The sequence below is a fragment of the Paroedura picta genome, chromosome 2, assembly GCF_049243985.1.
Source record: "Paroedura picta isolate Pp20150507F chromosome 2, Ppicta_v3.0, whole genome shotgun sequence".
Classification (NCBI taxonomy): domain Eukaryota; kingdom Metazoa; phylum Chordata; class Lepidosauria; order Squamata; family Gekkonidae; genus Paroedura; species Paroedura picta.
In genome coordinates, this window is record NC_135370.1 from 127,792,760 (window position 1) to 127,808,575 (window position 15,816).

General features: G+C 41.8%; 1 protein-coding gene across 2 annotated transcripts in view; it reads left to right on the plus strand.

Annotated features, from left to right (window-relative positions):
* The window catches only part of SMOC1 (SPARC related modular calcium binding 1), a 117,943-nt gene that overhangs the window by 54,404 nt on the left and 47,723 nt on the right, over positions 1 to 15,816 (plus strand). Inside the window, exon 6 of one of the 2 annotated variants that reach the window (XM_077322616.1) lies at positions 14,136 to 14,225. In XM_077322616.1, coding sequence (XP_077178731.1) covers positions 14,136 to 14,225 — 90 coding nt within the window. The remainder of the gene's footprint in view (positions 1 to 14,135; positions 14,226 to 15,816) is intronic. The other variant, XM_077322617.1, reaches the window with a different exon arrangement.

Here is a 15,816-nt window from a genome sequence, read left to right on the forward strand (position 1 = left end):
TTAAAATGTGATTAATATCCATCTTTCCCCCCCCCTTAGGGAGCCAGCAGAAGTTTGTGTGAACAGACTCATTGTATAGTCTCTCACAAGGGAAGTTTGCATTCCTTTGAATAAAATGTCTTGATATCTAGGCCATGGATCTGGCAAGGCATACACAGAATGGCTTTTTTTAAGTGTTGGGAGAGAAACAGGTGTTTGCCTTGGGCACTAAATCATCCGCTGTTAGTTCAGTCAGAATCTAGCAATCCATCTTTTTGTAGTTAGCAAATTCCAAAAGTTCCAGACTCAGTGGAGAATCCTTCACAAAAGAAATGGTTTGTTAAACAGAGAGATGATAATTCCTTCCTGTTGGGCTGAAATGCCAGGGGAAGATCACCTACTTTTCCTGTCTTCAGCTGACATGCTAGGAGTTAGAAAGAAAGTTTATGCATTTGATAAGAATGTCCTCTCATCCATGAAAAGTCATGTCATAATAAACTTTATCCTCTTAGATGCTGCTGAACAATTTGTTTTTAGTTGCTAGTATAAGCCAGTTAGGATCATGCGCATACTATATATATATATATATATTTGATCATTGCAAAATGTTTGGGGGGGATGTACTACTATGATAAGTTCTACGTGGAATCCTTATTTCATTTTTGGTTGCCCCTTAAGGCAGAAAAGCCTTCAACAGTGCAAAAAGGTTGCCATGGGGAACCATCCTAATGCCCGGGGAGGTTCATCCTTTGTCACTTTTTCTGTCAAGTTTCTTGTTGTTCTGATGGATTTCAATAGGAAGTCAACACTCATTTATGCAAATATTAAAGTTGGGCTGATCTATTTTTTCTTAAAGATCCCCAAGTAAACATTGAAAAAGAATGGTCGGTTCACAGTAAGGAAAGAACCAAACTTCCCTCTGAGCTGCCAGGAAAGCATATTCTGGGTTGAGATTTTAGTAAACAAGAGTGCCAGAGTAACAGTATATTCAATGTTTTAATAAAATATTTGTATTTTAATGTATGTTTTATATTTAGGTTGTTAACTGCCCCATGCCCCAGTTGCTAGGGGAGGGGCAGGTTAAAAATTGTATGAAATAAAATAGAAAATTGTAATCTGATGGGTTAAATCCATAAAGCATTTTACATGTATTAAGTTAATTAGCTAGACAGAGGAATAGATTCGTTGGTTCTGGAAGTGGCAGCTGTCTAGGAAGATCTGTGAGACTGGAATTTGTGTGTGTACAAATAATAGGAATGCCGACACAAAAGGTAGGATCAACATATACACATAAGTGTTATGTACATGTGTTTGGAGAGGCAACCAACTTTGTTTGGGCAGGTTTTCCTGAAAGGTGTTATTTTATCTATAAGTGGCAATCATGTTTAGCTGTGGTTGTTGTTGTTAGGTGCGAAGTTGTGTCCGACCCCTCTGATTTTGAGCATAACTTTGCTAGCATGAGAAATGAGTGCAATGGTGTGGTAGTTTGAACATTCTTTGGCGTTGCCCTTTTTTGGGATTGGAAACTGACCTTTTCCAATCCTGTGGCCACTGTTTTCCAAATTTGCTGCTACATATTGAGCGTAGCACTTTTACTGCATCGTCTTTTAAAATTTTGAATAGTTCAACTGGAATGCTGTCACCTCCATTAGCTGAGGGTTTATTTAGCCGAGGGTTTACTAATCTTAATTTATCTGGGATAATGTAGTAAAGGTGGCCTGCTTCTTTACAGCTGTCTTCCAGGAATGATTATGAAACTGATATGAGATGCTTTCTAGGGATATGTACTGTCCATTTGAAGTTCTACATTTCTTTCGATTCCACAGTGTCAGTTTCTTTTTTGTGGAGTTACTGGACTGATTAGACTCAATTTGTACCTGTGACAACCTGATATATCTTCAGTTGGAATTGGTGGATTTCCACCCGGTAAAAACCTAGAAGGTAACGCTGTCTTTTTGTGAACCTGCCCATTCCATTTCCCCTCACAAGCAATGTAGACCTGGTTGATTAAGTGTCCTGTTCTCTTCTCTGAGGAAATGAAAATGCATGTTGTAAACTCACAAGTTCAACCTGGTTGTCAGCTTGAAATTAGGTATCTAAAAGTGTGGGGGGGAGAAAGAAGAACTGAGAAGAGAAAGTACACTTTGCAATGGTTTTGCCAAGGTTCACTGCATATGACATGAGATTTAAGGGGGAGGGGAGTATTATGGCTTCTAAGCGTGCAGGTGTCAGAGGAAAGCAGTTTAGTGTGTCCATGTGTCTGGGAGGAATTAGGCAAAAAATTGGACTATTTACTTAATCTTGAGGAACAGCCCTTTTTTCTCCTCTGTTTTTCTTTTTGTGCTTAACAGACTGCTTTACAGGGGGCACGTGTGGTAATTAGCACATGCAGCTGTAGGGCTTCAGCCATATGGTTGAATTTCAAATGGCCATTGATCTGGGAAACTTGCTGCCCTCCCCACCCCCACCTTGCAATCCAAGGCCTTGAAGATGTGAGGGAGATTTTATAGAGAAACTTTACTTCAGAGAGAGAGACTGTTAGGCTGAGGCAAGAGTAGCTTAAAGACATGGGGTGTTCTCTGAGGTGCCTTTAACTGCATGTTAAAACTCACATTAAAATAAAAGAACATGAGACTTTTTTTTTAAAAAAAGAAGAGGAATTAATTCAGAATCCTGTCCTAGCAGGCAAAAAGGTTGTGCTGTAGCGTGCCTTTTCCCTGCATTGCCATTTTCAAGAATAAACGGGAAACCCTTATTACCTCACTAGGAGCAGTTTAAACATTTCCCACAGCTGTGATCTGTATAATTTTCATCCTTCAGTGTTTGAATGGGTTTTGAATGTAGGGTCTAGCACACTTCATAAACACCAACCAGCTTTGCTGCCCAAGTCTGTCTTTGGTACTTCATTTTTTGCTGAAAGATAAAAACTTAGGGGCAGAATGTATTGGAAACTGCTCTGACCTCTCGAAAATTCGTACATAGTGTGAGCCACATTCCTGTATGGAAACTTTCTCATGTCCTCTTTTCTTTGCCATGACTTGTTCATACAACTTCATCACCAGTATTGGCAGTCTGACTTCAGAAAGGGTTTGTTTCTAGGATGGCAAATATAGCAATATTTCTGGGAATATATGTTTACATTTTAAAATTATCTTTAAGTAAACATGTATTATAACTTTTAGGATCTACTTTAATACGATGAAGAATCCTTCTCTCAAGAAGAAAGCTTGCAGATAGTAAGTCCCCAAAAGCGCCAGCATTGCCAAATCTTTAGGATGTTGGAGTAGGGCCATGTCTACAAGGATATACAAGGTCCATGCTGGGATAACTTTGGGCTAGGTATTCTCTGCAAGTATAATTTATTTATTACATAATAAAACACATAAAACCCCACATTAAAATTACAAATGTTGGCAGCATAACTGAATTATTGTTCTCTTCTGGATCAACCATCCCATTGCTCCCAGTCTTGTTTCTTACACAGATGACCCTGTGTGATGTTAACCCAGGGGGCCCTGATCGTAAGGAGGTAGGGCAGGATCCTCATCTTGGTAACTCCGGTCTCTGCCCTGGCCTCAACTGAATGCCTGGTGGAAGAGCTCCATCTTGCAGGCCCTGTGGAACCCAGAGAATTTCACTCTCAGCAATACATTTAGCAACATGATAGCTGGCCCTCACAATAGACAGGTTCAACATACTTTCTAAAGCTATTTTGCTGCAAAAACATTGATTTTTTAAAGAGAGTTTATCTTGTTCACTCACATCTCTTCTTGTTATATTGAGTAGTTCCTGTGACAGTATTCAAAGTGCCTTTTAATACTCCTTTAATACTGAGACAGTTTTAAGACATATCAGGCAAACTGTATTAGCCTTGTTTAAAACAAAGAAGTACTCAGTAGTCCATTTGTCATTAAAGACACAGTACATCTGCTATTTTTTGTTTCTTTGAAACTGAACTTCCTTTTGCAGACATCTTACAGGATTTTTAGCAGGGCAGTAGTTGCAGAGTTTCAATGTTATCCTTGAATAAATAAAAATATGAGTAATATAATTTTATGGGCCTAACTCCTCCCTTTCCCATTAAATCCACTCCACTCTAGCTGCTATTAGCTGGGGATTTTCAATTTGACCATGACAAAGAAGAGACCCCTGTCCCCTCCCCCAATCCATTACTGTTCTCAGAAGCATTGGGTTATATACACTGGCTAGGAACATTTTTTAGAAAATGGATTGTGAATCTGGCCTATCAGATAATAGAGCTGCAATCTTAAGTACATTGGATACTATGAGATTTATAACTACACAGTCCGTTAAAGTTTAAATATACAGTTAATATGTTTTAATTTTAATATGTTCAAAATTTGGGGCCCTCCATAAAAGGGCAAGGGCCTTCCACTTGGAACAGAGGATATGCCATTAAGTTGGCTTCAAATTATATGCAGGGTGCACACACACATCACTGCTTGCCAGCCAAGCCTTAATCATGAGAAGTAAAATGGCACCCAGAGGGAGGGGAACTTGGCTGGAGGATGATGTGAGAAGGGGAATGCCATAAGCTTCCCTGCTAAGAGACTGCTCAAGGGGCCACTCACTGGCTCCTGCAATCACAGATGTATAAGAAGACTCCTAGCTGGAGTGAGGAAGGGAGGAGAGGCAGAAGCAAGCAAGACCAGATGTCAGAGCTACCAGCTCTTGCTGTGGAAGGAAAAATACTTTTGGTCGCAGCAGCAACCTCACCAGTAACTTTGGAAGCCACTTGCTTTGATTGGTGGAGCCTCTAGAAGTGTTCAGTATACAAAACACTTTGTATTCTTTTTTTTTTTTTGTAATCCCCCCCAGGCCTTTTGCTGTCCTTTTCCCGCCTTTTTTTGCAAAAGCAGACCTGACATCTCTTGAACCCATTCACAAAAGCGACTTTACCTTCCTTATATACATACATAGCTTCAACATGGTAATTCGTGGAGAGGGGGAGTTAAAAAGCTGAGTGGTATGGGTGCCTGAACTTTGCTGGCTAGCATAGCACTTAGAATGGCCAAAATGATATTATAGAGGATATGAACAAGAGGGGGCTGACAGAAGGAACCATGGAGACCAAAACAAACAATGTTGCTATTGTCTTTTTTGCAAGAAAGGGACAGGATGAACAGCAGTAGATGGTGCCTCTTGAGGCAGGAAGAACAGCGTGTAAACTGCACAGAGCTTTTATTCCAACCCCAAATCGATTCAGTCCCTGCCCTCTACACAGAATGCGATTTCCGTTTGGATTTGGGGTGATTTAAAATTTCCTTCTGCAGCAAGAAGGATTGATCCGGAGTGACCCTACCTTTATTGTGCGATATCTTAGAGTGCTTTTAAGCCTCAATATTTAAAGGCTGTTTTGAATCTGGGAGGACCCGTGATTGGCCACAGGTGGTCATGTGACAAACTTGCCTTAAAGGAGAAGCCCCTAATTTCTCTCAACTTCTGTTGGTCCTGGATTTTTTCTCCCTTCTCTGCCTTTTTTGATCATCTCTCCCCCCCCCCACCTCCAAGAAAAGAAAGAGGCTCCCTGCTTGGCTTCTCCCCCCCTCCAAGAAAAGAAAGAAAGAGGCTTGGCTCCCCCCCCCTTCTGAACTACCCTAACCACGTGCAGAAGACTTTCCTGTTTCAATGGGGGGGGGGAGAGGAAGACTCGAGTTCAAAACGATCTGAATTCAACAGGATTGACAATGGAATGAACAAAGTAAGTGCAGACTCTGCCCTGGATGGGTCTGAGGGGAAATTCCCTGAAGGTGATAACAGCAGACAAGCCAGTTGGAGGGCCGCACAGAAAGAAGTCGGGGGCCCCATGCGGCCTGCAGTCCTCAGTTGGGGACCCTGCATTAAAGCGTTCATAGCATGAAATTTTTTTTATTACGTTACATTTTTAAAAAGCATTTGCAGCATGGATATTAACTAAGCAGGCTATATACATCTGCATGAGATTTCCAGCAGTACTAATACATCAGAAGCTCTGTGTGTGCGTGTGTGTGTGTGTATGTGACCGAAATTGCATTTGGGATTTTTTAGCTTTGTAATTTTAAATGTGAGATCAATGTTTGTAAGAAATATATAACATTTTGTTTAGCACACATGCCTTGATTCAGGAAACTGGGAAGGTCTTCTAGGCATATTAATTCCACACCTGGCATCTAACTGATAATTTGGTGCAATCCAGAAATATTTAACTGAATAGAACTTTTGAAAATGAATTTTGGCAGGTTGTAGGAAAGTTGTCATTTGAAAGAGAAACCTAGCAGCTCTAGAAGGTCCTTTTTGACACATCTCTTTTTAAAAAGTGCTACCAGGGAGAGAGAGTGCTTTGTCTGTGGTCAGAATAACTCTTTGTACACCCAGACAATTAACTCCTCAATCGACTTGCCAACCTCTCTAAAGCTACTATGCTCCCTCTCCGTCTATCTCAAGCTCTATTCAGATACCATTTTTGTTTTGTTTATTATTCCAAAAAAAAAAAAGTCCTTCACTGGAATAGCTGGAGCGGATCAACATTGTCCTCATAACAGCATTTATCTCCAGCCGGCAGTGAATGTGTCAATCAGGAATCAAAAAGCCAACAGAAGAGGCTTTGAATTGTGTCTTCGGGGGTCGAAGTGACTTCCAGCTGTCTCTGCACTGGGCAGCCTTTCTCGCTCGCAAAAGAATTGCACTGTCTGTTGCAAAAGCATGCTGGAGCATCAATTCTTCAGGGCATGAGGGATTCTTTCTCCCCCGCCCACGTGCACAAATTGACGCACCTGCAAGGGAGATCTTGAGGGGTGGGGGGAAGGGAGAGGGACTAATGAGCTCCAGAAAGTTAATGGAAGTGACTACTTTTGACTTCGGTGATGATTCTCACAGCATATTGTTCCAATTAGTACTGGCACCATTTGTAAAGTACAAGGTACTGTTTTATTACAAAAGTGTGCAATTTGCCATTTATGGCTTAAATTTCAGGTATCTTGAATATTAGAGACATTGGAAACTTGCAGAGCATTTTGATTATTTTTATCAAACTGTTGCCTCCTGGACTGAGATCCTTGAGGTCTGACACCAGTACAAGGAGTGGTATTAATTCAAAACGGTGCCCCCTTTAGCAAAGTCCTTTAAAAGCAAGAATCTGCTTTGCCTCTTCCAGCTGTCTCATATAACGTTAACCTTATGTGACTAGCAATCCCGTTTAGCTATCTTATAGCTGTAGTTTTTTAAAAAATGGCCTTGAAGAAATTTGTATTAAATCATTACAGAATGTGGATGGAAGGTTTTTTCTTTGAGAAAGATAAAGAATTCATATGGGATTTTAAACAATTCAGACCACTTTTTCACTCATTTTCTCTTTCTTGCCCCCTCAGATAATTGCAGGGAGATATAGCTAACAGAAGAATGTACCATTTAATACATGCTGTTGAAAACTTCCTGTTATTTATTTTTGCTCTGCCTTTTCTCCAAAGAGCTCAGAGTTGTAGATGTTGTATTACTTTATCCTGTGAGGTAAACTAGGCTGAAAGAGAGTGATTGGCCCAAGGGCTCCCATCAGATTCATGGCACTGGGGGGGGGGGGGAGGGATCTGAAATGAGATGTTCCTACTCTGATACTCTCATCACTGCATCACCTTTATATATGTTTATTTAATCATGTTTATCAGCTGTGTCTCCATCCCCAAGTAAGCCACTGTCACCTTAGAATCTGAATCACAGAGTTGAGAGGAATCTCCAGGGTCATCTAGTCTAACCCTCTGCACAATGCAGGAACTCACAACTACCTGCCCATGCACAGTGACCCTAATTTCATGCCCAGGTGATCTCCCCCACACACCAGAAATCTCCAGAATCCAGCCTGGTCTGGAGGAAATTCACCCACCATCCCTCAGTGGCAATCAGCAATTCCCTGGGTATGCAGGGAAGGGCCACAAAAGACAAACACTGGCACATCCCTTCCTGTCCACCCCCTCACAATTTGCCTAAGCTCATAAAATCAACTTAGTTCAACTTAAGTAAGTTCATAAAATCAACTTTCTGTTGCTTTGAATAGGAAGACCCCCACCCAGCGTGGATTCCTACCCCATATATTAATACCTGGCTCCCCCCTTGTGCCTATCAGTTCTTGCACAAGGCAGCCTCAGTGACACCGTCCTCCCTGCTGGATATAACAGAAATATATTTTGCAGCAAAGGATGCTTAAAAAAAGAACTGTCCCAAATGACAGTTAAGTATTAGAACCTGCATTTGAGGAATGAGAAACTGTCGCTCATAGTTGAAAAGAGAGAAACCTGCAGTTGTTGTTTCCAAAGTTGTAACAGATTTAAACTGCTGACAAGACCATTCTTTCCTGGCGATTTTGGGGTGGAGCTTGTGAGGGCCCTCATCAGGGTGTAATGCCATTGAATCCACCTGCCAAAGCAGACATTTTCTCCAGGGAAACTTATCTCTGGAGAGCAGTTGGAGTATCAGGAGATCTCCAGGTCCTACCTGGAGGCTGGCAGCCTTAAGATGTACCTGTCATAGACATGAGCGACAGGACTCAGTAGCTGGTGATTCTGGTGTCTGTCAGGGCAGCCTGGAGGCAAATGCCAAAGGACTCTTGTCCTTTTGCTCTTAGCCTAAAGGTCACAGCCTTGAGTTGGAAGAATACTCAGTCAGGAGACTGAGGAAGACCTACTGTGTACTCAGTAGCTCCCACCCTATTCCTCTTTTTCTTGTTTATTTCAGTTGTGTTCTCTGTATTAGTGAGCTGCTTTGGGTCTCCACTGGACAGTAAAGTGGGAAACAAATAATTAAATAAGTTAAAAATAAATAAGTGGAGAGTGCAATGGCTACATGCATTTCCAAAGTAGCTGGAATCTGTGGAAGGAGGGGGAATCAAACCTGGCTTGCCAGATCAGAGGACATCACTTTTAACCACTACACCAAGCTGTGAAAGCAAGCAGGTAGATGGCAAACGACTAGCCTCTGAGCACAGAAGAAACCGAATAGGTCTAAACATACTTCCCTTCTGTAGGTCTGAACTTCTCTCAGAAGTCAGAGAGATAGGCATACATTTCTTAATTTCTGAGGTGCTGTTCTGTTTCTTTCAGATTACCTTGTCCCCCATGTGGGTGATCACCCCTCTTTGGGTCACCTTTTCTGTCAGCTTGCTACACCTTCAGAGTCCGCATGGTCTCTCTTTCCTTGTCTCCTTGTGTTACCAACAAAAATCTTTCCAAACCACATCACCTACTCCTAAGAATGGCTGCTTTTTTCTCCTACCCACAGACAACCCAAATACCTCCCGGTATAAAAGAAATTCCATTGCATAATGCACACGGTCCATGTCCTGTCTCCTCAGTTGTCTGCATTATCATACCAAATGGCTTTAATGCCCCCAAAGTCTGCAGCCTGGAAATTAGAGGAACTGGGAAAAGAAGGGGGACAGCTGGCTCTGTCTTTTGAACAGACTGTTTGTCAGTGTGGCTTGAACGTAACTCTGAGCATCCACAAAAGACAGACTTAACATTCACAAATGAAAATAGACAATTCTCACACAGATACTTGGGTGAAGTGTCATATCATCATAATGCTTTTCCACAGCACTCTGTAGTCTATGCTGACCTAGTCTACATGACTTGTTTTGACACCAGAGCCAGTTAAGAATTCCAAATATTCCATAATGTATCCTTTTTTAAAAAAGTCCAGTTGGATGTGAGTTAGAGGAATGTTCTGCAGTTCGTGTGTGTGAAGTGCAAGCTCTAATCTCTCCTCTTCATCCTCTTCCTCATTTGCTGATGATCAACTTGTTTCCCCCAAGTGAGCTCTTTCAGGAATGACAGGAATGTCTTCTAGGACTGTGCTGCTGTATTCTTTTGTTGTTGCCCTAATGTCTCTGTCCTCCTGGCCAAGTGGTAGGGTTGGAGTGGCCATACTTCCTTTCCTTGAAGGATGATCACTGGATCCACATCTGTAGTTTCCAGGAGTGGGTGGTTACAGGGCTGCTAGTTCTGGGATGCCACCGTCTCCTTACAGTGGAAGGTGCGGGGGGGGGGGGGGGGCTGCTATTTCTCTCATTGTTTCCTTTGTATAGATAAAGCAAGTTGGTGTCAGGGAGATGTGCTACCATCACAGTGTTTTCCTTTGTTGCTTCCATTAGGGATGTGTATTTGGATATATCTAGTTCAAATATATATATAAAAATATTGGTAGTTTTCAGATATATTTGGGTGTTAAGATGGTATCTGTGATTTTCCAGGCTTCTGGGAAATGGGTCTCAAAACCCAAGAGCCGGAAGATCCTGGGCCCCTCCCCCTACTTTTTGTGGCAGGTTCCATGTATGTACAGCAGATAAAATCATGACATTGGAAGGGACCTCCAGGATGACCTCCAGAGTCATCTAGTCCAACACCCTGAACAATGCAGGAACTCATAACTACCTGCCCACCCATGGTGACCTGAATTTCATGCCCAAATGACCCCCCCCCCAAAAAAAAATTCTCCAGAATCCAGCTTGGCCTACCATCACAAAATCTGCCTCAGTATCATTTAGGCTAACAGCCACTGGGTTTTTGGGGAGGGGGAATTTTGGAGATTGCTTTACCTGCTGCCAGGTTAAGGATTATAATTATATGGGGGATTGGTTTTTATATTATTGTATTATATTATGGAGTTTTACATGTAGACAGTTCACTGAGAGTGATGGGATATAATAAAAACAACAAGCAAACAAACATCATGGAAATATTTGAAGTAACTGGAACTATCAGAAGCCAGGCTCCCAGGATTATCCCTCCCCCTTTAATGTTGTTGTGCATCTTTGTCAATGTCAGGGCTTAGGCTTGCCAAGTTGATTTGATTCTGCCCTTTGAAATTTGTTTTGTTGGTCTTCCAACATTATGCTCTGTGCCTGAGTTGGTTTGTGTACATTTTGTGTATTTGACATTTCTTCAGGGTTTTTGTTGCACATTGGCTTGAATTCTCTGATTTTGTATTTGTTGGGTTGGCGTGACACAGTTCCTATTTGGTTTGGCTTGGAGGAGTCTCTGGTTTAAGATTGGCCTGGTTTCTTGAGTTGTACTTTTGTTGTGTTAGGCTTGCTGCATTGTCCTGCATTTCTGCTGGGATTCCCTAGTTCTTCATTGTTTTTTTGTACTAGTTGGTTTTGTCTGCCTTGAGAGGCTTTTAGCCAGTGGTTGTTTTGTTTTGTATTCTTTGCACTGATGAAAGTATGGAATTCCCCACAGGAAACCAATGGAGGATGGCTGGCAGTTTCTTGTTCAGGGCCCATAGAACTTGTCCAATTCATTTGAAAGGCACCAGCAGTTCTGCTGCAGTTTGGGTGCCATTTGTTAAAAAAACAGCTCCCCTAGCCTTCTAGAAAGATTTCCCATAGGGAATAAAGAAGCCAAATAATATCATAACCCTTAATCCCCCCAACTCATCCCCCCCCAAAACAACTCCAAATACCAAACTGGTGGTCTATGTATCTGAGAAAGCCATTACTTTTCAGCTCCCTGATATTTGGATCCAGATTAGGTTAGATTAGATTTATTATTATTATTATTATTATTATTATTATTATTATTATCATCATCATCATCATCATCATCATCATCATCATCCGATTTATTTCCCACCACTCCCCACAGGCTTGTGGCGGGTAACAACAGTCTTAAAATCCCCCATTAAAACCCCCGTTAAAAGACTATAAAAATACCCAACACGGCGGAAAATACCACTCTCCCCCACCTGAACAAGGGAATTGGGGGATGGAGGATGATGATGCCCCAGGGAGGCAATGTTCTTCCTTGCCAATCCCAGTCTCAACCATAGACCTGGCGGAAGAGCTTCATTTTACAGGCCCTGCGGAACGCTGACAGCTCCCGCAGGGCCCGCAGCTCACCCAGGAGCTCATTCCACCAGGTGGGGGCCAGGACAGAGAAAGCCCGGGCCCTGGTTGAGGCTAGGCACGCTTCTCTGGGGCCGGGAACGATCAGGAGGTTTTCTCCCACAGAGCGTAGAGATTAGATTAGATTAGTTTCATGGAGGACAGGTGTATCAGTGGCTACTAGTCACGGTGGGGAACTTCCACATTAAGAGACACTAAACTTCTGAATCCCAGAACCAAGCGGCAACATCAGGGGAAGGTTTGGCCTCTTTGCTGTGTTGTTGGCCCTCCAGAAGAACTGGTTGGTCACTGTGTAAGACAGGATGCTGGACAAGATGGACCATTTTACTGATCCAGCAGAGCTCTTCTTATGTTCTTATGCACCACATTGACTTTTAAATAACTACATGTTTCTTTATTTACCCTTTAATTTTTTTTTTGTTTCTTTCCTGCTCTGTTCATGGAGAGTTTTGTTTTTTTGAGAGAGAAAGAAAGAAAAGTCCAAGAAAATGGCTGGACATCCTCCTGCCCTGAAACACTGACAGCCTGTAATCCGGGGAGATGAACTCCCTAAAGGATTGGAGACGGCCCCAAGAGTTCACTACGACTTCCTGGGTAGAAGAAATGAGGTGGAGCTTGCGTACCCCTCCTTTTTTCTGCCAATTGCTTCCACAAGTGATCCTTGTTAGGCTCCAGTGATTGCACTGCAATCTCTTCAGGACGCCATCTTTAACCACACCTCGAGAGTTTTGGTTTTTGAATGAAACAAGGATGCTAGTTTTGCTGTCATCTGAACAAAATTCCTCCCCAGATTAGCATGCTTAAAAATTACATTTTGATAGTTACCAGTTCATGGGAATTATATGGGATTTTTGTTTCTGAATACTACATATCATTTAATTATAATCCCTCATGATTTTGTGATTGAGATTGCTTTGTGTATGTGTTGTCTCAGGACATGAGCACACACAGATTGTGACATAGCTACAGTGTTCAGTAAGCATAAACTCTTACATTCTAGCAAGTCAGTGGTTCTCCAGCTTTATTTTTTTGCCCATGATTTTTTTCATTCCTCCTGCACATAATTGCATTATCAGCAAAACAAGCAGCTTTGCCTACAGTCATGCATACAGGACACTGAGGGTCAAACCCTGGAACAAATCCTACATCCAGATATTTGTGACATGGAACACTCCATGCAGTGAACCAGATTTCAAAGCCTAAGCATCCATAGAATGAAGAAGATTTTACAAGGAAAGCATCCATCTGCCAATGTCCTTCATCGTGTGCCCAGATATCGATTATCTTTCACAAGGTTTACATTTGTTATACATTTAACTTGGTTCAGTATGTAATGAGAAATGTTCCATTGTTTGTTCTTAGGGGACGGAGGATTTCTGGACAAGGGAAGGCTATAAGAGTGCATTTCTTCTGTTCACTCTTCTGTTAAAACTATGTTAGTGTTAGATGTGCCCATGTAAATATTAGAAATAATATATCATTGTGATTATTGTGGCTTAATGCCTCTACAACAGAGACTGATGCCAAATTCCTTGTGGGTAAGTTTCAGAAAGTAATGTCTTTCAATCAAATCAAATAGGGAAGACTTGAAAGGATTTTGTACTTTGCATCCAGATTCTTGTACCCAGACTCATGGCCACTGGCTTGCCTCCATTCATTCCATTATTTTGAGCTTTCTGCCAGTGGAAGTGGCTCCTTACATGGGCAAAAAGATCCCAGTAGAACAGAATCACTAGGTGCAGCCTATTATTAACATGGCAGCATTGTACTGGAATATCCACTATTGGGCTTTTTGTCATAGTTAAGTGTCTGGCTATATGTGTGTTGTAACAAATGCGGAGAGAACTCATCCCATAAAATGTTTCAAACAGTGGATTGAGCCACTTGTCCATAAGTCTAGTTATTATAACCAAAAGACAAGTAACAGCCCTGTTAAAAATGGTTCTATGAATAAGGCTACAGAGTGTGTGATAGGCCCAGCTGATCTTAAAAATGATCACCCCCCCCCCAACCCTTCTGAAGGCCCATGCCAAGAAAACAGGAATGTTTTTGGGAGGGGGAGGTTGTAATGTGATGATGATGATAGGAGATAATAAAGATTTTCAAATTCTAAAACACACATTTCATAAAGCACGTTTGCTGTTATTTTCTGATTTTTTTCTATATCTCTTTGATCTTCTTTCTCATGGACTTGGCCGGGCCATGTAAAACTCCCAATCATTCAACTGTACTGGAGAGTAGATAGTATTTACCTCAATAATGGTAGTTTCTTTTCGATTCTTTTTAACTCTCAATTCAGATGATGGTTTGAAGCCAACACCTACCATGGAGACCCAACCGGTTTTTGATGGAGAAGGTAAGTACCTCAGATAATCTCCCACTAGATCCTACAATATCCAAATAATAAACCCATCCACGACATCTTACATAATTTCCATTTATGTTCACTTGAAGTGCTTTAAGCCTATTGAGTTCAGTGGACTTTAAAAGGTTTAAGTCTACTTAGGATAGCACTCATATTTTCCCTCCTTTTGCTTTCCCTCCTTTTTGGGTCTGAAAATGATGCTTTTGTGAACTGTGTCCATTGTCATTTTCTGACCACAGCCACTTTGGGACATCTGAACTATCACTTAGCAAAAGTTTTTGGGGATCAAAAGGCATTTCAAAATTTATTTTTTTGTGATTTTCTTTTTGCTGGAACTTCAAATGTAATCAAAAAGAAGGTGGTAGAGGCTGTCAGTATTAAGTCTGCTACTGCTGTCTTAGTGCTTCTGAAATAGGTGCATCAACATTTATATGTCAGTGAATCTACTAACTTTATTTGGAAACCTTTTTGTACCATCCTGAGAGTTGCACTCATTTCTAAACATTTCTGACCCTTTTATATTCAGACTGTGAGAAGTTTCTGCCTGACACATTTGCCTTTCTATCCTTATTCATACTTTGGAATAGGCAGATCTATATCTTATGGGGGATTGAAGTGTGTCTTAGAATAACAGAGGCTTGTTTGTGTGGGTGTATCAAGTCCTAAAGCCCATCCAAGGCTGATTCCGCATCAGTGGTGCTGCTCCGGGCTGCCGATGGTACGTTCTTCCTGTGTCCCAGTGGGGGGCATTTTAACATGACGGACATGGTCCCCCTGGATTTCTGCATCCTGACAGACACATCTGGGGGGGCAGCAGGTGGGTGACTTGCAGGAAGGTGGGATTGCGTTACAATACATTCCCATCTTCCTAAAAATTAAAAATTGCCACATTTGGCTGTGTGCCTCTGCAAAGAGCTACAGAGCTGACTGGGGCATTTTCTTGTCCCTGCTGGCATGCTGTATCTTCTGCCCCCCCACAGGCCTGCACCTGACTGGGCCCCATTGGCCCCCAGTTAACACAGGGTAATGGAGCCGTAAAGCACACCAGGGCCATGAGGGGGCCAGGCCAGGAGTGACACCGTCAGAATGCACAACCCTCTGCATGACTACTCAGAACATTCAACAAGGTTTACTCATGGTGCTTTATAAGGAAATCCCATTGAATTAAATGGGATTTACTTCAGATGAAATACATATAAGCAGAAGTGAATCCCAGAGCAGGCGCTGTTACTTCACTGACTTCTTCTTTGAAGTTAATATTGAGAAAGCAAAACAGGTAAAGAGGTTGGGATTGACTTGGGTTGCTTCTTATTTAGCTGAATGTTTCAGATTTCAAACCTGAAGCTTCTCTCTCTTACAACACTTTTTTAGAATTGAAGGATCTCCCCCCCCCAATATCCCATTTAACTTTAATGGAACATTTCTCCTTTTGGGAAAACACATTTCTTTCTGAACAATGAGCACATTCTATTTTTATTATTGATTATTATTAGATTTCTGTACTACCCTCCCATGAGCCTCTTATGACGCAGAGTGGTAAGGCAGCAGTCATGCAGTCTGAAAGCTCTGCCCATGAGGCTGG